General features: G+C 42.6%; 2 protein-coding genes across 4 annotated transcripts in view; both read right to left on the minus strand.

Annotated features, from left to right (window-relative positions):
• The window catches only part of ern2 (endoplasmic reticulum to nucleus signaling 2), a 77333-nt gene extending 71181 nt beyond the window's left edge, over window positions 1-6152 (minus strand). For 2 of the 3 annotated variants that reach the window (XM_033040882.1, XM_033040883.1), the window contains exon 1: window positions 5913-6140. In XM_033040882.1, the coding sequence (XP_032896773.1) occupies window positions 5913-6014 (102 nt within the window). In that variant the 5' untranslated portion in view covers window positions 6015-6140. Of the gene's footprint in view, window positions 1-5912 lie in introns of all 3 variants that reach the window. The other variant, XM_033040884.1, reaches the window with a different exon arrangement.
• A 1034-nt stretch (window positions 6153-7186) lies between these two features.
• ubfd1 (ubiquitin family domain containing 1) lies at window positions 7187-22643 on the minus strand. The gene is made up of 7 exons (XM_033040900.1): window positions 22573-22643; window positions 15974-16261; window positions 14194-14402; window positions 12970-13035; window positions 11886-11991; window positions 10872-10954; window positions 7187-9546 (listed from the first exon to the last, which is right to left on the minus strand). The coding sequence occupies exons 1-7, from the start codon at window positions 22586-22588 to the stop codon at window positions 9436-9438; spliced, it is 879 nt and encodes a 292-aa protein (XP_032896791.1). The 5' UTR covers window positions 22589-22643; the 3' UTR covers window positions 7187-9435.
• Window positions 22644-24806: the final 2163 nt, after the last annotated feature.

The raw sequence follows: 24806 nt of genomic DNA on the forward strand, positions 1-24806 counted from the left end.
AAAAGATTTCCCCCTTATCCTTAAACTGTGACCCCTTGTTCTGGACTTCCCCAACATCGGGAACAATCTTCCTGCATCTAGCCTGTCCAACCCCTTAAGAATTTTGTAAGTTTCTATAAGATCCCCCCCTCAATCTTCTAAATTCTAGCGAGTACAAACCGAGTCTATCCAGTCTTTCTTCATATGAAAGTCCTGACATCCCAGGAATCAGTCTGGTGAACCTTCTCTGTACTCCCTTTATGGCAAGAATGTCCTTCCTCAGGTTAGGAGACCAAAACTGTACGCAATACTCCAGGTGTGGTCTCACCAAGACCCTGTACAACTGCAGTAGAACCTCCCTGCTCCTATACTCAAATCCTTTTGCTATGAATGCTAACATACCATTTGCCTTCTTCACTGCCTGCTGCACCTGAATGCCTACTTTTAATAACTGGTGTACCATGATACCCAGGTCTCGTTGCATCTCCCCCTTTCCTAATCGGCCACCATTCAAATAATAGTCTACTTTCCTGTTTTTGCCACCAAAGTGGATAACCTCACATTTATCCACATTAGACTGCATCTGCCATGCATTTGCCCACTCACCCAGCCTATCCAAGTCACCTTGCAGCCTCCTAGCATCCTCTGCAGCCTCCTAGCATCCTCTGATTGAAATTCTAGGTTATATCCAAAAATGCAACAATTTGAATTATCTGCTATGTACTATAAAGGAGATTTTCATGTGATGCCTGGGGGCAAGGATGATATATAGTGCTAAATACAGCCTTGCTGGGAACAAAATCTATTGTTCATTTAATACTCCATTACTCAACCCCAGCACATCCCCTGCGTTCTATTAAATAAGGATGCGATCTCAGTCCCCTGCTATACTCCTTAAACACACATGACTGCATGGCCAGCTAATTGAACACTAACTTCACCTACAAGTTTGCAGATCTTCTTCTTCTTGCGTATGGCGTGCACAGCCTAAAGTTGTAGGACAACTTGTTCTATTTGATCTTATTTGATTGTGCATGCCGGGTTGATTGCATTTGTCAAAACAGGCGGACCACGTGAAGGTTGCAATCTTCCACCCCAGTTGGCAGATGACACCACTGTGATGGGCCAGATCATGAACAATGATGAAATGGAGTACAGAAAAGAGATAGGGAACTTAATAACATGGTGTCAGGACAACAACCACTGCCTCAATGTCAGCAAGACAAAGGAGCTAGTTATTAACTTCAGAAATTGTGGCAGAGTACATGCCCCAATCAGAATCAATGGTGTTTCAAGTTCCTTGGCGACAATATTATCAATGATCTGCCATTTACCAACCACATAAGCAAATTAACTCAGCAAATTAAAACAAGGCATCATTTTGATATTGTAGACCAACAGCAACAACAAAATGTATGCTCCACTATTCAACCCCAGCATATCCCCTGCGTTCCATTACATACAATATTCAACAAGGAACATAGCACATACAGTGCCCTCCATAAGGTTTGGGACAAGGACCCATCATTTATTTATTTGCCTCTGTACTCCACAATTTAAGATTTGTAATAGAAAAAATCACATGTGGTCAAAGTGCACATTGTCAGATTTTATTAAAGGCCTTTTTTATACGTTTTGGTTTCACCGTATAGAAATTACAGCTGTGTTTATACATAGTCCCCCCATTTCAGGGCACCATAATGTTTGGGACACAAGGCTTCACAGGTCTTTGTAATTGCTCAGGTGTGTTTAATTGCCTCCTTTATGCAGGTATAAGAGAGCTCTCAGCACCCAGTCTTTCCATCACCTTTGGAAACTTTTATTGCTGTTTATCAACATGTGGACCAAAGTTGTGCCAATGAAAGTCAAATAAGCCATTATGAGACTGAGAAACAAGAATAAAACTGTTAGAGACATCAGCCAAACCTTAGGTTTACCCAAATAAAGAAAGCACTGGTGAGCTTACTAATCGCAAAGGGACTGGTAGGCCAAGGAAGACCTTCACAGAAGATGTCAGAAGAATTCTCTCTATAATAAAGTAAAATCCCCATGTACATGTCCGACAGATCAGAAACACTCTTCAGGAGTCAGGTTGATGTGTCAATGACCACTGTCCGCAAAAGGCTTCATGAACAGAAATACAGAGGCTACACTGCAAGATGCAAACCACTGGTTAGCCGCAAAAATAGGATGGCCAGGTCACAGTTTGCCAAGAAGTACTTAAAAGATCAACCACAGTTCTGGACAAAGGTCTTGTGGCCAGATGAGACGAAGATGAACTTATATCAGAGTGATGACAAAAGCAAAGTTTGGAGGAGAGAATGAACTGCTCAAGATCCAAAGCATACCATCTCATCTGTGAAACACTGTGGTGGGTGTGTTATGGCTTGGGCATGATGGTTGCTGAAGGTACTGGCTCACTTATCTTCATTGATGATACAACTGCTGATGGTGGTAGCATAATGGATTCTGAAATGTATACACGTCCTATCTGCTCAAGTTCAAACAAATGCCTCCAAACTCATTGGCCGGCATTTAATCATGAATAACAATGCTCTGTTAAACAGCTAATGGCAGGTTCCAATAATATTCTCATTTTCAGTGATGGCACAAACTAAAAAGCAAGTGCCAAATACCAGACTGACGCATTTGCAGAAACAAGGAACTGCAGGTGCTGGTTTACCAAGGAAAGACACACATTGCTAGAATAACTCAGTGGGTCGGGCAGCATCCTTGGATAACATGAATAGGTGACATTTCGGGTCAGGACTCTTCTTCAGACTGATTGCAAGGGTGAGGGAAAAGAAAGCTAGAAGAGTGGAAGAGTACGACATAGCATGGCAGGTCATAGGTGAACACAGGCATTTGATTTTTTGTATAGGCAGATGGATAGACAAAGGCCATAGTAGAGTGGATTAGGTGTTGGTCAACCCAGCAATTTTTAGTGCTACAATGCCGAGAACTATATTCTGCACTCTGTATCTTTCCCTTTGCTCTACCTATTGTACGTGAGTTTAGCTTGATTGTATTTATGTATAGTATCTGATTTTATTGGGCAGCGTACCATAGAAACATAGAAAATAGGTGCAGGAGGAGGCCATTCGGCCTTTCGAGCCAGCACCGCCATTCATTGTGATCATGGCTGATCGTCAGGGTTGGCAAGATTCAGGAACCTTACGATGATGATAACTATCTCAAAAGTTTTAGGAAGCTTAAATAGGATATGACCTTTGTGGAGTATAAACTAAACAGGAAAGCAGGAGGGTCAAAAGGGCCATGAAATTGTCTTGCTGAGTAGGATTAAAGAGAATCCCAAGGCATTTTATACCTATATTAAGGCAAAAGGTAACTAAGAAGAGGGCAGGGACACTCAAGGATAAAGGACTGAATTCCTGCCAAGGTAAATAGCAAGGTACTAAATGAGTACTTCTCATCAGTATTCACCAAGAAGAATGGCCTATAGGATGATGAGATAGTGAGGAAGGGACGGTTTCAGCAGGATATAGATAAATTGGAAATGTAGCCAGAGAAATTATAGATAGAAAAAAACTGGTGTGAGGTGTTACACTTTAGGAGGTCAAATATAAGAGGAAGGTATACAATAAATGGCAGGATCTTAGGAACATTGATATACAGATGGATCATGGGGTGCAAGTCCAGCTCACTGAAAGTGGCACACAAGTAGATAGGGTGGTAAAGAAAGCATACGACATACTTACATTCATCAGTCAGGATGTTGAATATTATAGTCAGAAAGTCACATTACAGCATTATTAAAATTTGATTAGGCCACATTTAGAGTACTGTGCAGTTCTGGTTGCTGTATCACAGAAGGATGTAGAAATTTTGGAGAGGGTCCAGAAGAGGTTTACGAGGGCGTTACATGTATTAGAGTATATTAGCTGGAAGGAGAGGTTGGACAAGCGTGGATTGTTTGCTCTGGTCCGTTGGAGGATGGGGAACCATCTGATGGTTGACATGGACTTGTGGGCCAAAGGGCCTGTTTCTGTGCTGAACTCTTGTATGTTCTATGAAATCAAGACAGAATTTGACCACGTACCGCTTAAATGTTTCTTATTATGACTGAAGTTAAATGGAGAAGGAAAAAATCTTCATTGGCTGGAATCACATCCTTCACAAAAGATGGTTGTGACCAGTGGAGGTTAATTATTTTAATTCCAAGGTCCAACAACTTGACTTGCTACATCAATGATCTTTCCATCACCCTAGATTAGAAATGTGGAATCTTGTATAAGGTTCACTTCCTATCCCAACTCTATAATGAAGTAGCCCATACTCATGTGCAACATAGAGATTATTCAGGCTTAGAATGCTAAAGCTGCTTGTAACATGCCACACATATACTAGGGAATAACAATCTCCAACAAGAATCTAAACAACTTTCCTTGACAACGAAAAGCATTACTACCACCACCCTTTCAAGAACATCTAGAGCCAAATAGCATTCCCCACAACCCAAAAATAAATTAAATAAAACTACATCTGAAAATCTATGTAGGGTTCATGAATTGTCAAGGGTTTAATTACTGTAAATCTCTTTAAATATGTTGCAACAAAAATAACTGAAAGATGTGAGGGAGGTGTGTGTGTGTTTTTTATTCTGAAAGATTCTGCTGCACTTTGTTGCTCAAAATCTGTACAATAATAACTTTGGAGAATTGTCGCACTTCGTGAAATAGAACCAAAAACGCAAACTGACTAAACTGTAGGTAGACAAAAATGGTGGAGAAACTCAGCGGGTAAGGCAGCATCTATGGAGAGAAGGACTGTGTAAGTTTTCCATAACCGACTAGTACTCCTGGAACTTTAAAGCATAAAATTATGAAAATGTACAACTTTCAAGGTAAAAGACAGATAGATAACTGCCTTTATTTCAGATTTCCACTTTTACCACCAAAAGCTTATCTGAGGCATTGAAGGCATTCTGTCTGAGTCTGAAGGTGGGTTCAATTCCCACTCCACAGACCCAAGTTCCACAGTGCCTGAAACTCCATTCTGGAAGCTAACCCGAAGATCGGGTACACTGTCAAATATACAGTCGTTAAGATGAACGATTAAAACGGGGGTCTGTATTTCTTTCTTGTGAATACGAACGAATATTTCGCACTGTTGCGAAGAGTGAATGAAAATCTCTCTGGTGTTTTGGTTTCGCATATTTAGCCCTAGATCAATATTATATTTCTGATATCAAATCAGTGTTTGTGGAAATTTGCTAATGAAAAACAACGCCCGTGATACCCAAACTAAATTTGAAAAATACTTTGCAGGTGGTAAAGTAGCTCGAAATAACTTGAGACGATTAGAGGCGCTATTGCGACGCATTTTTTTCCGTGTTCCGAGAACTGCTCACATATATGGCTCGCTTCCCCAAATCAGTCACTGTCTTGGATAGGTTATTAAAAGCATGCAACGAAAACATTTTCAGATGGCAAGTCAAATCTTGGTGAGCAAGCTGGGGGTGCAGGCAAGATACACCGAGCACCAATCTGTACTATCCAGTTGTAATGAGTCAAGTGTATGACTAGAATCAGACACACCTTGAACTTGAATGCAATTTAAAGCCAAGTGGCAACTATTCTTATAACACCAGAAGAGTTTTTAGTCCTATTACTGAGAAGAACAAAAGTGTTTTGCTCGAAGTCGAAGAGTTATAATGCCGCTCGGCAGCCTTGGCTATGCAAATCTATGCCCGGAGTACAGAGTAGGTCGTGACCGTCAGCCACACCAAGGAGCAGAGGCGGAGTCAAAACAGTAAACCAGCTGAAGATCGGGTTTGAGAGCCGATCGCCTGCCTGCGACCCACTTCAGTCGGGAGCCTCACATGTGGGCGAGCCCACGCTCCTCCCCTCGGCACCATTAACCCCTGCCTTAACCACACGCGGGCGCGAGAGGAAGAGAGCCCGAAGACTCACCCGTATTGCACCCGGCAGCAGTAGGAACATGAGGAGGAGGAGGAGGTGGTGGTGGTGGTGGTTGGCAACGGCGGAGGCTTCGGGCCACCGGGGCCCCGCCATCGCCTTGCGCCGCAGGTTTGGCTTCAGTGAGGATCTCCGATCGCCCGGGCCCGCTCCATGGCTCGCGCTCCAACCGTCAGCGGACAACAGCCATGGCGGGCGCGCGCCCGCTGCCCGACGCGAGCACCCCGCTCCCGCCCTCATGCGATTGGCTGGAGGACGCGGAACTCGAGCGGCCGGCGTTTCATTGGACAGCACGTCGGTCGTCGAGCAGACGAGTGACATTGAACCCCACCAATGGGACGCGAGGATGCCGTGGACATGTGGGCGGGTCTCCGACGCTGAACTAATCAGATGCCCGCGCGTTGGAGGGGCGGGGCCTGCGAAGCGAAAGTGACAGGTCGCTGACACGTGGAGCTGTTTTGTTTGTAAATGTTGTCGAGGAAGGTTCTTGCTACTTCCCGTTCCGGCAACATGCTGCATGCACCAACACCGCATTTAAAACAACCCAGCCAGAGAAACAGTAGTGATAACTAGACCCGTGTGGACCCCCAAGCTGTAATCGTTTATTAATTGGGAAAGATACTCACAAAATGCTGGATTAACTCAGCGGGTGGAGAACATTGATAGGCGACGCGGTTTCGGGTGGGAAGGAGGGCCCCAACTGTGAAACGTCAATAAGTGACATCCGCCCTACCAACAACTAGAGAGCAGTCCTGAGGTAGCTACCATCTACCTCATTGGAGACCCTCAGACCGAGATTGATCGGACTTTATTTTGCACTAAACGTTATTCCCTTTATCATGTATCTGTTCACTGTGGATGGTTCGATTGTGTACACGTCTTTCTGCCGATAAACAGAAAAAGCTGGAGTAACTCAGAAGCGTCTCGACCCAAAACGTCACCCAGCGATGGTGCCTGACCCGCTGCGATACTCCAGCTTTTTGCGTCTACCGCCGGTTTAAACAGGCACCTGCCGTTCCTTGTTATTACATTGTTTATTGGGATTTCACTTCTACTTTGAACCCTTTTCCTGATTCATCATGATTTGTGTCAATACCACGTTAGGATCTTACTTCAAAACTAAACTCTCCCTTTAGTATCTTTCTTCCATATACCAAATAATGTTCAAATCTGTGCATTTCCAAAGAAGGTTGCACATTGGAGGGATAGTGTGTGGTGTTATTGCATTCAGACCCGTAAAGGACGACAATTTTTAAAAAATCAAATATTGTAAAGTAACAAACTTTAATTGGCAATAAAGACTAGTTTTCAGAATTAAACAATGGGCTAACTAATGGTCAGCACTAAAATTGGAAGCAATACAACTCTAAAACCAAGTCAACTTCCTTAATTTGAAAAGATCAGTGTGCTTGAATCATGCATTCTGCAAGTTATGTGTTATTAAAACTGCATGACCTTTTACACTAAACCAGTACTGTATCAGTTTGTGCCATGAAAAACTTCAGAACAGGGCAATGATTATTTTTTATATAAAAATGATGGCATATTACATTTAAATATTGCACCTTTCATGGTTATCAGGTCTAAGATCTATAAACTTATCAGAAATCCCAAAACACTCAACATTTAATTTATCTATTTATACTCATCCACGTAAGGATCTCAGTGATTAGAAACTGCACACTATTCCATTAATTGCCATTAGTGCAAGTATTCGGTACTAGTACAACACAGAGTGAAGCTCTTTCCACACAATCCAAAATACCTCCAAGGCATGTATATCAAGTTACATACAAAATTAGGTTCCTCTACAGCGTCCAATGTGTTGGGTGCAGTGCAAAGCTCCCTTTACACTGTCCCCTCAAATATTTAGTGTCAGAAAATTCTGCAATTGAATGGATGGCTTGATCTGATGATTTGTTTACAGTACAAGAACCCTTTCCCCCACTTTATTGATTCAAATACAACCAAACTACACAGCACACATTGCAAACCTATATAACTCTGATGCCTTGCAGGAAAATGGCCACTTGAAAATGGCCAGTTGAAAAGTTGCTTGATGTTTTACTCCTTTCCAAATTTCTCTAAAGTGTGCTTACTGTAAACAGCAAAGGCAGGCATTGGGAAAGAAGGAAAAAAAAGTTCAGTTTTTACATTTAAAAACATGCAATGGTCTTTAATTTATGGTTCATGCCTGCCCCATGTGCACACGACTAACTTTACGAGGACACCGATAGGCAGCACAGCCAATTGGAGAGAGACAAATTCAATATCCTTCAGTGCAGAAGTATTAATAACTCAAACACCTTGGAATGCCAGGTAGAGTTGACATCCATTTAGATCCAACAAGTTCAATCCAGAAATAGGAAAAAAGTGCAACTCACATCTAGAGAAAGCCAAAATGCTTTGCAACTCATCTACTGCCATACTGCAATACACCCCTTTTCTCTTGAACTCCCTCAACCCCATGAAACTGAAACAAAAGTGGAAATGGTCATGCAGCTTTAAACAGGTACGGCCCTATGTTAAGAAGGAAAACATATTTTATAGTAATATTGTTCATCCAAATATGGCTTCCTTTGCTCTCAAATACAAATCAGAGGAAGTACAGTGGGTCCTGCATAATTGCATAGTGAAATCTGAGGGGAGGAGGGAGGAGGTTTTGCAATTAAATAGCAAAGCTAGTTTGAAAGCAATGAGAAGGCACAGACAAATAGAATTTGTTATGCACCATTTACTCCATGCTCTCCCTCTGGTTGTGGAAATAAAAACAGCCAATGAGGCAATACGCAAACATGAGTGCATATGAAATTTAAATATTATGACAGAAACCCTTATATTTAAAAAGTTACTTGGATGTATATTTGTTGTGCCACGCACTTACAAGTTTGCAGATCAAATCTGTGAATTGGGATTAGGCCTTTTCAGTTGGCATTGGGATGGACTATATCGCCCACGACTTGGGAAGATACTTAAATACAAGGCAACCAATTGTGAAACGTCCTGAGAACAGACACGTGATGCAAGATTGCTCAAAGAAATAAATATTCCACAATTTGGTTTTATAGTACAATGGATCCACATGAAGATAGAGGCGAGGAGCACATTGAGTAGTGCCCCACTGTACTGTTTTACAGACACTGTTCCGAATGGATACTTAACAAGCCTAAATTGGGATGTTATCCATGTTACAGTAGATTTAATAAAATGCTTCTAGCACATCACCTGCAGGTAATTGTGGCTCTCAAAGAAGAACTTGGATATTTTGACGTTTTGCTTCTTTGAAATGGTGTTTGTTTTTTAATTTGTTGTTCACAGGTAAAGTCTTTATTGAACAAACCACCTCCAGCTTCTGGTGAGGATCTTCATTATTTTTTTAATCTATATCTTTGTTAGCATCTTCCAATGTTTGGGAAGGGGGATGGGAGGAAGAATTATAATCCAGTAAGCAAGTTCCAATAAATTTTGTAGTCCTTTGGTTTCAGTCTGTCCTTCACTGCCAGAGGTGGAGGCACATTCAAAAATACTGCCACTTTCCAAGGACTGTATCTTTGATTGCATCAACATATTGTGTAGGCACCCAGTAAACCCAGTAGTAAGAAGCTTCAGTGGGACCCAGCTGAAATGCCTGGAAAAAAAGGAAATGAGAATGAAGTATTATTTTAAAGAAAGCAATTTCTGATGATTTACAGGCAAAACAGGCTTCTACTTGTACACAATCCTATTTCTTACCAAAGCATCTTTAGACTACTGTACATGCACCGAAGTACCTTGAGGTCCAACTACTGTTGTGCATGAAGTCAAGGGAAAGATTTTACAGAAGAATGAATAACCAGTTTGTGTTCTGATGTTGTTGAGAGAGGAATAGCAAGCCTACTTTTCATTGAACAATAACCTTTGAGCTTCTAAACAATGAATGGTTTTGATATCCAAAATTGTGGTTCTCAGAGAAGAACATGGATATTTTGCCGTTTTGCTTCTTTGAAATGGCGTTTTATTCAAAAGAAGTTCATTCAAAGAATCTCTAATCTAGAAATTAGAAATCCAGTGGTTAGAAGTTCATCCAATTCACTCAAGCCCCAAAATTAGCATAACCTCCCCACCTTCACCACATTAAAAGCCCACAACCTTTAGTTTGCCCAACACCAAATCAAATCCTGAAAATCAAATTTGATTTCTAAAAGCAACCTTTCCTCCTCCAATCTTCCCTTCAATCCAGAACTCAACTCCAGAGTTGGGATCAGTTTCATGCATCCCAGCTGCTCAGGAGATCAAGACTAACTTCCTCCAATATCTCTTCCACAGTTTGTCGTAAGACATTCAAGAGGTGGAAAGTGGCAGGAGTATCTTAGTCCAATCAAGTATGCCACAATTCACAAAAGTTTTCAAACCGAATGTCAGCACTGAATGGCAGTTTCTGCAGAATAGTCAAAGACATGATATAAAATTATTAACTGCAAGATGCACACACACACACACACACACACACGAGTTGAAAGTTTCCAACGTAAACAGCTCCTCACTTGTAAGTCATGAAGGTCTGCAAATCAGGCCATAGATAAAACAAGGACAGTTAATGTGTCTTGGTGGTTATTATGGAGTGGCAGCATTAAAGTTATGCGAGTTGTCAATAAGCATCCGGCCATTAAATGTAGGGAGAGTAAAGCAAGCGGAATGCAAAAGCTATCAGTGAAGATTGTCCACCTACTTATGCCTCCTCTCAAACCCTAGCTGCTGCTCCCTCTACTAATTAGCTGCCAAAATCTTCATTGTTTTGTTCTTCGACTTGAGCCTGGCAGTGTTCACCCTACAGCTGCCAACTTCCTGCTCACCCAAGCTTCTGCTGTATCCCATCTCGCAGTCTCACATCTGCCTCGACAATATTGAATAGTCAGACGGCTTGCTGCCCTGCCGCAGGGTTTCCTCCTGGTCACATGCTCTCCCAGTACTCACCATCATGTGATAATCTTCATGTCCTTCAATAACTTCGGTGATCACATTTTTGATAGAGCCCATGGGGATCTTCTCAGTTCTTTCTGTTTGGAAAAAAAAAGGAAATTACTCACATCAGAACCTCACAGAAATATAAGGACTCAATTGTGCTGACCAACTACAAGAGATGTAACACCTGGACATTTATTTCTCATCTTTCTACTTCCAGAACTCAAACCATTATTCAAGGCAAAATACAAACATACTGCTGATTAGTTGTCAATTTGTTGTAGCACTCCCACACCAAACCGTTGCCGTGCACTTAAACATTTTGGTAAAATCTGTGTAATTAGACTTGAACAGCAGCTTGCTTTCTAGACAATATTTGATTGAATTTAATTCAATTTTTGATCATTGTTCCATTCCCAATTATATCTCCTTTAGACTAATTTTCTGTTTCTTATGCCATTACAACCCCCTTTTGCAAGTTCATTCTATTTGTTATTTAATCTCATGTCTTCCACCTTGTCATAAAACTTTCCCCATTTTACTCCATCCTAAAACACCTGGTAAAACAAATGACTGGAGAACTTTCAAACAATCGTACCCTATTCTCAAAATCAGTTCTGATATGTCATGTTGCAATGTTAATGTATTTTCCACTCCACAAATGATCTTAAATTACCAAAACATTCTGTACTTATTTTGACCAAACATCAGTCATCAGTCCAATGTGACATTGTCAAAGCACCTGCTGACTTAAAAAATGTACGAGAACACTCTTCAAAATGCAGTATAGGCCAGTTCCTTTATTTTAAAAAAAATCAGCTCTTGAGCCCACCTAATACCAGATGGTCGGCACCAGTGAAATAAATATAGACCAGGTATCTTACCCTGCAACCAGTGTTTAAAAAATCTGATAATTTCCCTCTTTGACTCTAAATAAACTAATGTGAAATATTTTGTTTTGTTACGCAGCAGGTTATAAGATCAATGATTCACAGAAGGAACAGAAATGCCATCTGCAGAACTTACCTTTTGTTCCAATCCAGATCTGATCCTGCTCCAGTTTAAAGGTTAACCTTACTTTTCCACTCGACTTGTTGTACATGCCAGACAATGGTACACTTGGCAAGCGCTCCTACAAAGTTCAGGGAGCAACAGTTATTAACACAGCACTATTCCTCATCACCTTTTGATTCAATGTATCAACAAAATCACATCAGTTAAAAAAACAGAAAAAAGATTTATGGTCCAGGACATTTTAATTAGCAACCAAATATCAGTGCCACTGATGACATCCAACCACAACACCAGTTTCCAAACTTCCTCAATCTATCAGAAGTTTCTAGGTCTTCAAAAGTGCACAGGTCCTCAGCACTCTACCAAGACCACCAGCCCAGATGTCTGGCTTTAGACCAAAGATAGACACAAAGTGCTGGAGTAACTCAGCAGGTCAGACCGCATCTCTGGAGAAGGATGGGTGACGATTCGGGTCGGGACCCTTCCTCAGATGGAAAGTAGGGGGGGGGGGTGGGGGGGGGGGGGGGGGGGGGGGTGAAGAGCTGGAGGTGAGAAAAGGCCTGGACCAATCAAGGCTGGCCACAAATGTCCTCCAGCAGGGTTAGCCCAATGTTGATGTGTTCTCAAAAGAGAAACAATGTGGAGAACTGTGGAACTGGTAACACGTCTAGATGGAGGGGAGTGCAAGTAGAAGTTACTAAAAATTAGCAAGTTTATTGTCCATACCACTGGGTTGCCAACTACAAGCAAAATGAGGTACTGTTCCTCCAATTTGCGTGTGGCCTCACTCTGACAAAGGAGGAGGCCCAGAACAGAAAGGTCAGTACGGGAATGGGAAGGAGAGTTTAAATGGTTGGCAACAGGGAGATCCCGTAGGTCTAGGCAGGCTAAGCACTGTACCAAGTTTGTACCAACATTTGTACAGAACTGTACAAATGTTCAGCCAAAAAAAAAAATCGCACTTTTAAATTCAAGTGGCATTCAGAATGGAGATTAAGGTGAGAGATATACACTATGTCAATAATGACAACTTCCCCCATCTTCCACTAAAACTCTATACAAGGCACAACAACTAATATAATTGGTAACTACATACCTTAACGCCCTTAATGGATGGCATAACATCTTCTGGTTTTCCTTTGTCCAACACTTTCCTGTGTTGCTAAAGCAAGCAAAACAGTCATTAAACCCAGAGCCAAAGGGATATGTTGAATAATCTCTGGTACCTTATCTGAAAATGGTGTCTCACTAAAATAATGCTCAGTTTTTTCTGCATTCTTAGCTGAATTTAACAGAATATCCTCCGATAAAGCTCAGCAGCAATTTAAAAATTCCACAGAATTAATAACTCACTTCCTTTTCTATCTGACAGTTTTAGCCCTAAAACCATTCAACCCCTCAAGAATCCCACACTACCGTTACCATAATCGCCCGTGGCCATCTAATCTACTAGATCCCAATAACAAAGTTGATCAAACAGAAATTGTTTGCCTTCTCTCCTCATGCCCCAAGTAGCTGTTCATGCCCCAAGTAGAATTTGTCAATTACTGGAGTTTATTTTAGCACAAGTCCTTAAAAATCAAAGCACACAAAGAGAGTCCACAAAGTTCATTGTCCATCGGCGTTACTAGTCCCAGTTTCAACTCAAATCTTATAGAATGTAAAATTATGGGCACCATGTCCCAAGTCTGCATTAACTTTTCCAGTTGACTTTGCACATGTGCGCTTTAAAAAAAAGTACAAAGATGGAATTTGCTCCTCTTAAAAAGAACAAAGATCAATTTATTAAGCTCTCAAACTGACAATGGCTGCTTTAATTATGGGTGCAACCAAGATTTAAATGAATGAAACAAAGGCACCAGAAAACAGCTCAAACCAACAAGCTCCAAAGATTTAAAAACAACTATCCCAAACTACAGACCAGTTGGCAAAATTAGTCTTGGAATGGATACAAAAATGACAATGTGCTGATGCACATAACCCTGTCAAAAGGCGATATCCAACATCCCCAACATGGATCCCATAGGGAGCTTTAAACAAAAATGCAGCAATGACCAGTCTTGTAGAGTCCACAGTTTCACAGGTGACAATGCAAAGCTACAGAAGATGTCATCAACAACCCAAAATCTAATTGAGGACTGCACATTATGGGATAGATAATTAAAATCTGGAGACGGTAGTGTGTCAACTAAAATTTCAGATACATGTGCATAGTTCTATTAAGATACGGATCTACCATAAAATCCGATGCCAATCAGCCCTTCAAAACTGATGCAATGTCATGTTCCCAATGTTCACTATATCAAAAAGTGAAACTCACCTTTTGCCTACATAGAGGTTCTTTTTTGGGTTCTTCAGCTTTGGCCTCTTGTTGGACAACCTCCTTTGGTGTATTTACTGCTAAAACATCATTAATCGTTGATCCAATAACCATGATTTTTGCGCCATTTGTTACTTTTAATTCTCGTAGAGTTTTATCTTCCTGGAGCAGCCCCTTGAACATGACCTTCTGCATGGCAGGAGTGAGACCTGAAAGGGAAATAACGTTGATCCAGTTAAATCTTTGAAAATTAATTTAGGTGCTCTTTACTATCAGGACAAGTGATATAGATCAACATTGTATTGCAATCAATATACATTAATGTTGTATCTATTGCAATCAATACAAGGGTTGAATCCTTCCTCTCTATCCACCCGAATCACTATTATACCTTCCCTCAACTGCATCAAATTGACAGCTTAAAACAGCCACGTAAATTGTTCTTACTCAGAGCTAAATGAACTGAGATGTTCCCCATGTAATTTCCAGTCTGAAGAGGCAGTCCAGGGAAGATGGTGTGCAATGGGATGTATACAGAATAAAATATGCTATCCTGATGTCAGCATAGCATGCTATTCATTACCACCATTCTCAATACCCACAACAGCGACTCATTGTCGAAGTGAACTCACCACATTTTACATAGTAAACCTTTGTTGCAACAGACCATGGGGTGGGGGAAGATGGTATCTGTTATTGCCGATCGCACCCTTTAACCGAGTTCGGTATTATCACTATATGTATTTAAAACAAAGAACTGCAGACAATGATCACTGCACAAAAGGGTGAAAAGTGCTATAGTAACTCAGTGGGTCAGGCAGCATCTCTGGAGAGCCACTAAGTTACTCCAGCAATTTGTCTTTGTATGTAAACCAGCAACTGCAGTTCCTTGTTTCTACAAAAGGGAAAGGTGACTCTTGTTAAAAAAGACAAATTACCTTGAGCAAATTTCAGAACTCAAAGGATGCAGAAAATATAGAAAAATTGAATATAAAAGCATCTAGTAATAAAGAAAAACGACAAAATCTTTATCAATAGGAAAATGGAAAAAAGTCTTTGTGAGTCTGCAAGAGACAAAAAGACAAAGGAAACAAGAGACATCAGACAGATACCGTGCTCACTGCAAGAAAAATTCACAGGAAAAATCTGGAAACACTAATTACAATAAAGGCACCATGCAAGAAGTTAAAAACAAATTAAAGCACACGAAAATGCAGATAATATACTGGCATGGATTGGGAATTAGTTTAGACCAATTATAAAGTCGCCCCAAAAGCACCATAGGGTTTCAGCCCGAAACGTTGGCTATTTCCTTCGCTCCATAGATGCGGCCTCACCCGCTGAGTTTCGCCAGCATTTTTGTCTACCATAGAAATGCAAATATGTTTCTTATTTTCTAAGTCAGTCTCTGCTATATAGAATCTAAAGAATTGCCGAAGTCTTCAATGTTATGCATAATAGCACTACTCCCAATGTATATTTAATTCTTAATATAGACAAAGTGCTAGAGTAACTCAGCAAAACAGGCAGCACCTCTGGAGAAAAAGGATAGCTCCAGCACTTTGTGTTTATCCTTGGTCTAAACTGGCATCTGCAGTTCCTTATTTCTATATTTTGGCCCTATCCTTTTCCTCTAGAGATGCTGTCTGACCCACTGAGTACTCCAGCACTGTCTATTTTTGATATAAACCAACATCTGCAGTTCCTTGTTTCTATATTTAATTCTTAACCGGTATATAACACAACAAAGTAGTGTAACCCATCCTCCATTCAGACATACCTGTGAGGGAGTGAATCTTTTCTTTCAGGCTAGCTCCTGTACTATCGAGTGGCACTTTCAGATCATATTTGTTTTTGTTCCATATAACTTTTAGATCTACCATTTCCTTGCTGATATCCGACTCTCCACCATTGCTAACAGACGTTTGAGGAAGAGAATCCTCATTCTCCATTTGTTCGGTTATTAAGTATTGCGAATCTCCTTCACTAGTAGTCCCACAGCTGACTTTCTCTTGCTGAATAGTAACATCCGTGCTAGCTTCAGATTCCATTCCACCAGTATCCGCTCCTACAAAACAGACAAGTTGACAGAAATTTAATTTGCATTGTTATATTGAAAATTTGCTGATAGTTACACAGCTATAATTTGTTAACAATTAGCACATTGGCTAATTCACAAAAATATCAAAGAAAGAAAGAAAAACAGCTTACATAATCCAAATGGATTGCAATCAAAAGATCACATTTGAACCTAAAGTCCATTCTCCTGTCTTCTCTCTAATCCCTTCATTATATTGATGGCAGCAAAATGTATTGATTGAGCCGATATCACAAGCCAAATTCAGAACATCCTCGAGAGAAGGTGAACAGCCGGCAGTAGTTGTGCACGTAGGCACAAACGACATCGGGAAGAAGAGGAAGGAGGTTCTCCAACATGAGTTCAGGGAGTTGGGAAGAAGACTGAAATGCCGGACTTCTGGGGTGATTATCTCTGGATTGCTTCCAGCACCTCGTGCTAGTGAGGACAGGAACAGGGAGATAGGGGATCTGAATGTGTGGTTGAGGGGCTGGAGCAGGGAGCAAGGATTTAGACTTATAGACCACTGGGATCTCCTCTGGGGTAGGGGTGACCTGTACAAAAGGGACGGGTTACACCTTAACTGGAGGGGGACCGATATTCTGGCAGGCAGGTTTGCTAGGGCTACACGTGTGGGTTTAAACTAAATAGTGGGGGGGGGGGGGGGGGGGGGGGGAGGGATTGGGAGTATAAAGATGGAGTTGAAGGGGAAGTGGCTACAGGAAAAATTACAAAAGATTCTCGAATTCATGGGAAGTAAAGCTCGAGGAGGGACAACAAAGTAAGGTCAGGGCAAATTGCGAACGGTGCGAGGGGGGAAGTGAATACAGAGGTCAAAGTGCTGTATATGAATGCGCGAAGTACAAGGAATAAAGTGGACGAGCTTGAGGCTCAGCTAGAAACAGGCAACTATGATGTTGTGGGAATTACTGAGACATGGCTGCACGAGGGCCAGGGCTGGGAACTGAATATCCAAGGGTATACTTCCTATCGAAAAGACAGACAGGTGGGCAGAGGGGGTGGTGTTGCTCTGTTGGTGAGGAATGAAATTCAGTTCCTTGCAAGGGGTGACATTGAAACAGGAGATGTGGAATCAGTATGGATACAACTAAGGAATTGTAAGGGTAAAAAGACCCTAATGGGACTAATCTACAGGCCCCCAAACAGTAGCCTGGACATGGGGCGCAAGTTGAATCAGGAGTTTAAATTGGCATGTAGCAAAAGTAATGCTGTGATTGTTATGGGAGATTTCAACATGCAGGTAGACTGGAAAAATCAAGTTGGTACTGGACCCCAAGAAAGGAACTTTGTAGAGTGCCTTCGTGATGGATTCTTAGAACAGCTTGTATTGGAGCCTACCCAGGAGAAGGCAATTCTGGATTTAGTGGTATGTAATGAACCAGATTTGATAAAGGACCTCGAGGTTAATGAGCCATTAGGAGGTGGTGACCATAACATGGTCAGGTTTAATCTACAATTGGAGAGGGAGAAGGGTAGATCGGAGGTGTCAGTGTTACAGTTGGGGCCATGAGGGGAGGAGCTGGCCAAAGTTAACTGGAAAGATACACTAGCAGGGATGACAGTGGAACAAAAATGGCAGGTATTTCTAGGAATAATACAGAAGGTGCAGGGTCAGTTCATTCCTAGGAGGAAGAAAGATTCCAAGGGGAGAAAGGGGCAACTATGGCTGACAAGGGACATCAGCGACAGTATAAAAAATTAAAGCGGAGAAGTACAACGTAGCAAAGATGAGCGGGCAGCAAGAGGATTGGGTAATGTTTAAAGAACAGAAGATAACCAAAAAGACAATACGGGGAGAAAAGATGAGGTACGAAGGTAAGCTAGCCAAGAATATAAAGCAGGATAGTTAAAGCTTCTTTAGGTATGTGAAGAAGAAAAAATTAGTTAAGACCAAAGTTGGACCCTTGAAGACCGAAAAAGGTGAATTTATTATGGGGAACAAGGAAATGGCAGATGAGTTGAACAGATACTTTGGATCTGTCTTCACTAAGGAGGACACAAACAATCTTACTGATATAGTAGTGGCCAGAGGATCTGGGGTGACGGAGGAACTGAAGGAAATCCACATTAGGCAGGAAATGGTGTTGGATAGACTGATGGAACTGAAGGCTGATAAATCCCCAGGGCCTGGTGGTCTGCATCCCAGGGTACTTAAGGAAGTGGCTCTAGAAATTGTGGATGCATTGGTGATAATTTTCCAATGTTCTATAGACTCAGGATCAGTTCCTGTGGATTGGAGGGTAGCTAATGTTATCCCACTTTTTAAGAAAGGCGGGAGAGAGAAAACAGGGAACTATAGACCAGTTAGCCCGACATCGGTGGTGGGGAAGATGCTCGAGTCAGTTATAAAAGATGAAATAGCCGCACATTTGCATAGCAGTAACAGGATCGGTCCGATTCAGCATGGATTTACGATGGGGATATCATGCTTGACTAATCTTCTGGAATTTTTTGAAGATGTAACTAGGAAAATGGACAAGGGAGAGCCAGTGGATGTAGTGTACCTGGACTTTCAGAAAGCATTTGATAAGGTCCCACATAGGAGATTAGTTATCAAAATTAGGGCACATGGTATTGGGGGTAGAGTGCTGACATGGATAGAGAAGTGGTTGGCAGACAGGAAACAAAGAGTAGAGATTAACAGGTCCCTTTCAGAATGGCAGGCGGTGACTAGTGGTGTACCACAAGGCTCGGTGCTGGGATCACAGCTATTTACAATATACATCAATGATTTGGATGAAGGGATTGAAAGTAACATTAGCAAATTTGCAGATGACACAAAGCTGGGTGGCAGTGTGAACTGTGAGGAGGATGCTATGAGAATGCAGGGTGACTTGGACAGGTTGGGGGAGTGGGCAGATGCATGGCAGATGAAGTTTAATGCGGATAAATGTGAGGTTATCCACTTTGGTAGCAAAAATAGGAAGGCAGATTACTATCTAAGTGGCGTCAAGTTGGGAAAAGGGGAAGTACAACGGGATCTGGGGGTCCTCGTTCATCAGTCTATGAAAGTAAGCATGCAGGTACAGCAGGCAGTGAAGAAAGCATGTTGGCCTTTATAACAAGAGGAATCGAATATAGGAGCAAAGAGGTCCTTCTGCATTTGTACAGAGCCCTAGTGAGACCACACCTGGAGTATTGTGTGTAGTTTTGGTCCCCTAATTTGAGGAAGGACACTCTTGCTATTGAGGGAGTGTAGCGTAGGTTTACAAGGTTAATTCCCAGGATGGCGGGACTGTCATATGCTGAGAGAATGGAGCAGCTTGGCTTGTACACTCTGGAGTTTAGAAGGATGAGAGGGCATCTCATTGAAACATATAAGATTGTTAAGGGGTTGGACACGCTAGAGGCAGGAAACATGTTCCCGATGTTGGGGGAGTCCAGAACCAGGGGCCACAGTTCAAGAATAAGGAGTAAGCCATTTAGAATGGAGACAAGGAAACACTTTTTCTCAGAGAGTGGTGAGTCTGTGGAATTCTCTGCCTCAGAGAGCGGTGGAGGCAGGTTCTCTAGATGCTTTCAAGAGAGCTAGATAGGGCTCTTAAAAATAGCGGAGTCATGGGATATGGGGAGAAGGCATGAACGGGGTACTGATTGGGGATGATCAGCCATGATCACATTGAATGGCGGTGCTGGCTCGAAGGGTCAAATGGCCTACTCCTGCACCTATTGTCTATTATCTCAACCATTAATAAATTAACCAACTAAGCAGCCACCAGCCCAATGAAGTATAGAATTCTAAAGTTCTGCAGAAAGTTGTCACCTTAGGTTGTGACACAACATCTAGACCTGCTGCCTCACAATGCCAGAGATCCAGTTTCAACCCTGACATCAGGTGCTGTCTATGTGGACTTTGCACATTCTCCATATGACTCCTTAGGGTTTCCTTGTGGTATTCCATTTTCCTCACACATCCTAAAGACACATGGGTTTGTAGATTAAATGGTCTCTATAAATTGCCCCTAGTGTGTAGGGAGTGAATGCAAACTGGGATAACATAGAACTAATGTAAACATGTAATCAATGGTCAGCTTGTACTCAGTGGGCCGAAGGACCCGTTTCCTTGGCTGTACCTCTAAACTAATTACAAGGCTGGCCCTTTTAATCCAAATCTGACTCCGAATTCTACTCGAGAAAAAATGCCTCAGAATTTTCCTTGCCAAACTCAATTAGTTTGGTTTCAATGACACCTACCTCATTTTCTTTAGTTTACACCCCAGCGGTATGAACACTGACTTCCCCAATTTCAAGTAGTCCTTGCTTTCTCCCTCCTTCCCCTCCCCAGCTCTCCCACAGCCCAGTCTCCACCTCTTCCTTTCTTCTTCCAGCCCCACCGCCCCCACATCAGTCTGAAGAAGGGTCTCAACCCGAAACGTCACCTATTCCTTCGCTCCATAGATGCTGCCTCACCTGCTGAGTTTCTCCAGCATTTTTGTCTACCTTAGATTTTTCCAGCATCTGCAGTTCTGTCTTAAACAAATACCTCATTTTCTTAACTTACATCTATTTTTAAAAAGAGAAACTCAGGATCTGTAATGTTTGACAGGTAGGATGTGGAGCCTTTGGAGAGGGTAAAGAAAGGTTAATAAAATGCTGCCTGGATTACACAATATTACCAATAAGGTGTTAGACGGCTGTTGTCTACTCAGGATCTTCAGAGGTTGAGTGGAGACCCATTAAAAGTATTTAAAACTGAAAAGCATAGATAGGTTAAATAATCAGAACCTTTTTTCCAGGGTGGAAATGTCAAAGACGAGAGGACATTACTTTAAGGTGAGAAGGGCAAAGCTTAAAGGAAATGTGTGGGGCAAGATTTTTTTTTCTAAAAACAGACTGTTGTGGGTGCTGGGAAGCATGGTCATAGTTGAGGCCAGTTCATTGGCTATATTTAAGAGGGAGTTAGATGTGGCCCTTGTGGCTAAAGGGATCAGGGGGTACGGAGAGAAGGCAGGGATGGGATACTGAGTTGGATGATCAGCCATGATCATATCGAATGGCGGTACAGGCTTGAAGGGCCTATTCCTGCACCTATTTTCTATGTCTATGGTCAAGGCAGAATATTATAGCAACAAGCTTTCAGTGGCAAGATTTGAGAGGCACACACATGCACATGGAATGGAGGGATGTGGATCATATGCAGACGGAAGAGATTACTTTAACTTGGTATCATGTTCAACATGGCTCTTGCAGGGTGAAGGGCCTGCTCATGTTCTCATATCATCCCCAAGGCCAGCATTTACCAATGATCCTTAATTGCCCATGAGCTATTGGGCAGTTAAAAAAAATAATTTTCTTGACATGGAGGCCTAGACATTTCCTTCCCTAAATGGACATGGTAAAACAATTTTTTCTAAATAGCAATCTGGTCATTTTCCAGAGCCCCTTCAATTTTCAAAACCAGAACTAATTAATTCTAAGCTCATTCAATGATCACCCTCATGGAAACCCCTTTTTACATACTGCACCTCAACACCCTTCCATACACCCCAACACATTGGTTCCTGGCACCCAGCCCCCTTCTCATGAAAATACCACCTGTTCCCGACTTATGCTAGTCCCTTATGCACAGCCCCCTTGCACACTGCCTCTCCTGCTTCTGCTCCCTGTACATGCTGGTCCCTTGCACATTGCTTCCTACCATACGACCCTCTACAATAACTCTTCCAGCTCCCTGTGCACTATGACTCACTTCACACACTGATCAATTGCACACCACCCCTTGCACATTGGTACCTTGTACACATATCTAACCCAACCGATTCCTTGCACACAGCTCCCTTCTGCACATTGACACCCCCCTGCTTCTTGTACACATTCATCACTTGCACACTGACCTCCCTTTATCCCGGACATATTGATCCTTTGCACGCAGAACATATTGCTCCCTTGCACAATTACGCCTTCTGCTCCCTGTACATGTTGTACCCTTGCACTGCCCCCCTCCCTCCTCCCCCTATGCACATCGATATTTCGCACAATGACTCCCTCTGCATGCTGGTCACTTGCACACTGCCCCTGTAGGCGCTGGACCTTGCACGCTCTACTCCATACACTCTCAGCCCGCCACCTCGTACATTGGCACCATGCACACATATCCGACCCATCTACCCCTTTCTTCTTTGGTACTTGACCTCAACCCTCCCTTGTCCATTGCAGAGTCTCGATGGACTACGGTCCCGCTTCCCCACAAACAATCATGCATTTTGCATGTCCCCCTTGCCGCCCTAGCGATGACTGTGCTGAAATCCCCAGGTCTAGAACAGGCCGCATCCGACACCCACCGTCCTGAGCTGCCATCGCTGTCCGTCTGAGCCCAGGGCCCGCTGGGAAAGTGCTGACGACTTCCGCCGTGGAACGGCTCACGGTGATTGGCAGCTGGAGGGAGGGGCCTATTGACATCAGGCAGCGGGGCTCAGTGCTGTCAGGGGCGGGGCTAGATGATTGACAGTGGGGGGGACAGAGCTTGGTGCAGGCTAGTCCGGGGCGGGGCCATGTGATTGACAATGGGAGGGAGGGGGCTCAGTGCGCTTCGGGGCGGGGCCATGTGATTGACAACGGGAGGTGGCGCGGCTCAGTGCGCTCCGGGGTCGGGTGATTGACAGCAGGAAGGGAACTGTGGTCAGGTGATTGACAGCTGCTCGGGGAGGGGGCGTGTCTGTCATCCCAGCTGTGTAGGAAGGAACTGCAAATGCTGGTTTACACTCCGAGGATAGACACAAAATGTTGGAGTAACTCATCGGCTCAGGCAGAATCTCTGGAGAGATGGAATGTTTTGGGTCGAGACCCTTCTTTAGACTGAGAGGCAGGAGAAAAGGGAACATAGAGATGTGGATGAGTAAGGTGTGAAAACGACAGATCAAAGCAGGTGCTGATCTAGGAAATATAGAATGGTTCATTGTTAGCTGAGGGAAAGGTTACAACGAGGCATACAATCAGTGATACATCAGTAAAATTAATCAAGGGGAGGGATGGAGAGAGAGGGAAAGCATGGTTACTTGAAGTGAATGTCCATACCGCTGGAGTGTAAGCTGCCCAAAAGAAATATGAGGTGCTGTTCCTCCAATTTGCATTTGGCCTCACTCTGACAGTGGAGGAGGCCCAGGGCAGAAAGCCAAGGTCAGTGTGGGAATGGGAGGGGGAATTGAGCAGAGGTGTTCAGCGAAACGATTACCAATCCTGCGCTTGGTCTCATTGATATATAGGAGTCCACACTCCTCCTATATATCGGAACAGTGGATACAACACCTGGGGCAGGCTCCTGTCATAGGAGGAAAGGTTGAGATCAAGTCAAAAGTGTCTTATTGTCATATGTCCTAGACAGAACAATGAAATTCATATTTGCAGCAGCACCACAGAATATGTAAACATAGTACTGTGTAAACAATAAGCATATATATATATACACACACACACATACGTATATATTACATATATACAAACAAACAATAATATTGCACAAAGACAAAACCAATGCCAATGATTCAATGATACTTTATTGTACATTTGACTGACTTTGGTGCCTTCCCACACAGTGGGAAACTCTGATTCTGCTGTGTGGGAATGTTTTATGTTAAATTCTATCGTGTGTTGTGTCCTTTATTTTTATTGTATGGCTGTATGGGAATTTCATTTCACTGTGCCATCTGGCACATGTGACGAATAAATGTATCTTGTATCTTGTACATGTACCTAGGTACAGTGAAATGCATTGTTTTGCATATAACCCAGTAAAGTCATACAGAAGACCTCACCTAGGAAGTACACAAATGTCACCAAGTGTCTGGCACCAATAAAGTTACAGAAGTTCACCGACTGTTCAACCTACTGCCAGCCACTGCACCCCATCCCCTTCCGGGACCCCCTTTGTTCTAGATGCTCCATCTTGCTCTCAACGCTCTCAACATCCACCTCGCTTTCGGGTCCCTCCTCAATCTCGGCGCCGCAGGTCCCATCGACGTCAGTAGCTCGGGGCCAAGTTCTGAGTCCGTGGTGGGAGAGCTAGTCCTACCAGAGGGTCCTCCGTCGCCGGTCCGCAGCAGGCAATCCTGCCGAGCTATTATCCTGAATTTACTCAATCTCCGAATCTCTTTGTTCACTGAACTATTCACTGCAAAGCTGCACTTGATATATATGATCCATGCACCAGCAATGGCAATTTCAGTGGAGCACATCTACATTGTAGGCTTTATCCAGTCTCATAGTTTATACTGCAATTGTTACCTCAATGTGATCTTCTGAATGACTTTGTATTGTGGGAACATTTTCTCTTTATCTACCCTACATAATTTCACATACTTCCACTGCAAATCCCTCTGAAATATTTCACGTTTCAAGAACAATCCCAGATTCTCCAATCTATCTGTGTAACTGTGGGTGTGAACTTTATTTTCGTTGTTTATTATGGGTTTTACAGAGTACTATATTTACATATCTGTTGTGCTGTTGCAAGTAATAGCAATGTTACAAAATTTTGAGATTTTAAAAATCAAGTCTGTAATTTATCCCATCAGATAAA

This window comes from Amblyraja radiata, chromosome 22, assembly GCF_010909765.2.
Source record: "Amblyraja radiata isolate CabotCenter1 chromosome 22, sAmbRad1.1.pri, whole genome shotgun sequence".
NCBI lineage: Eukaryota > Metazoa > Chordata > Chondrichthyes > Rajiformes > Rajidae > Amblyraja > Amblyraja radiata.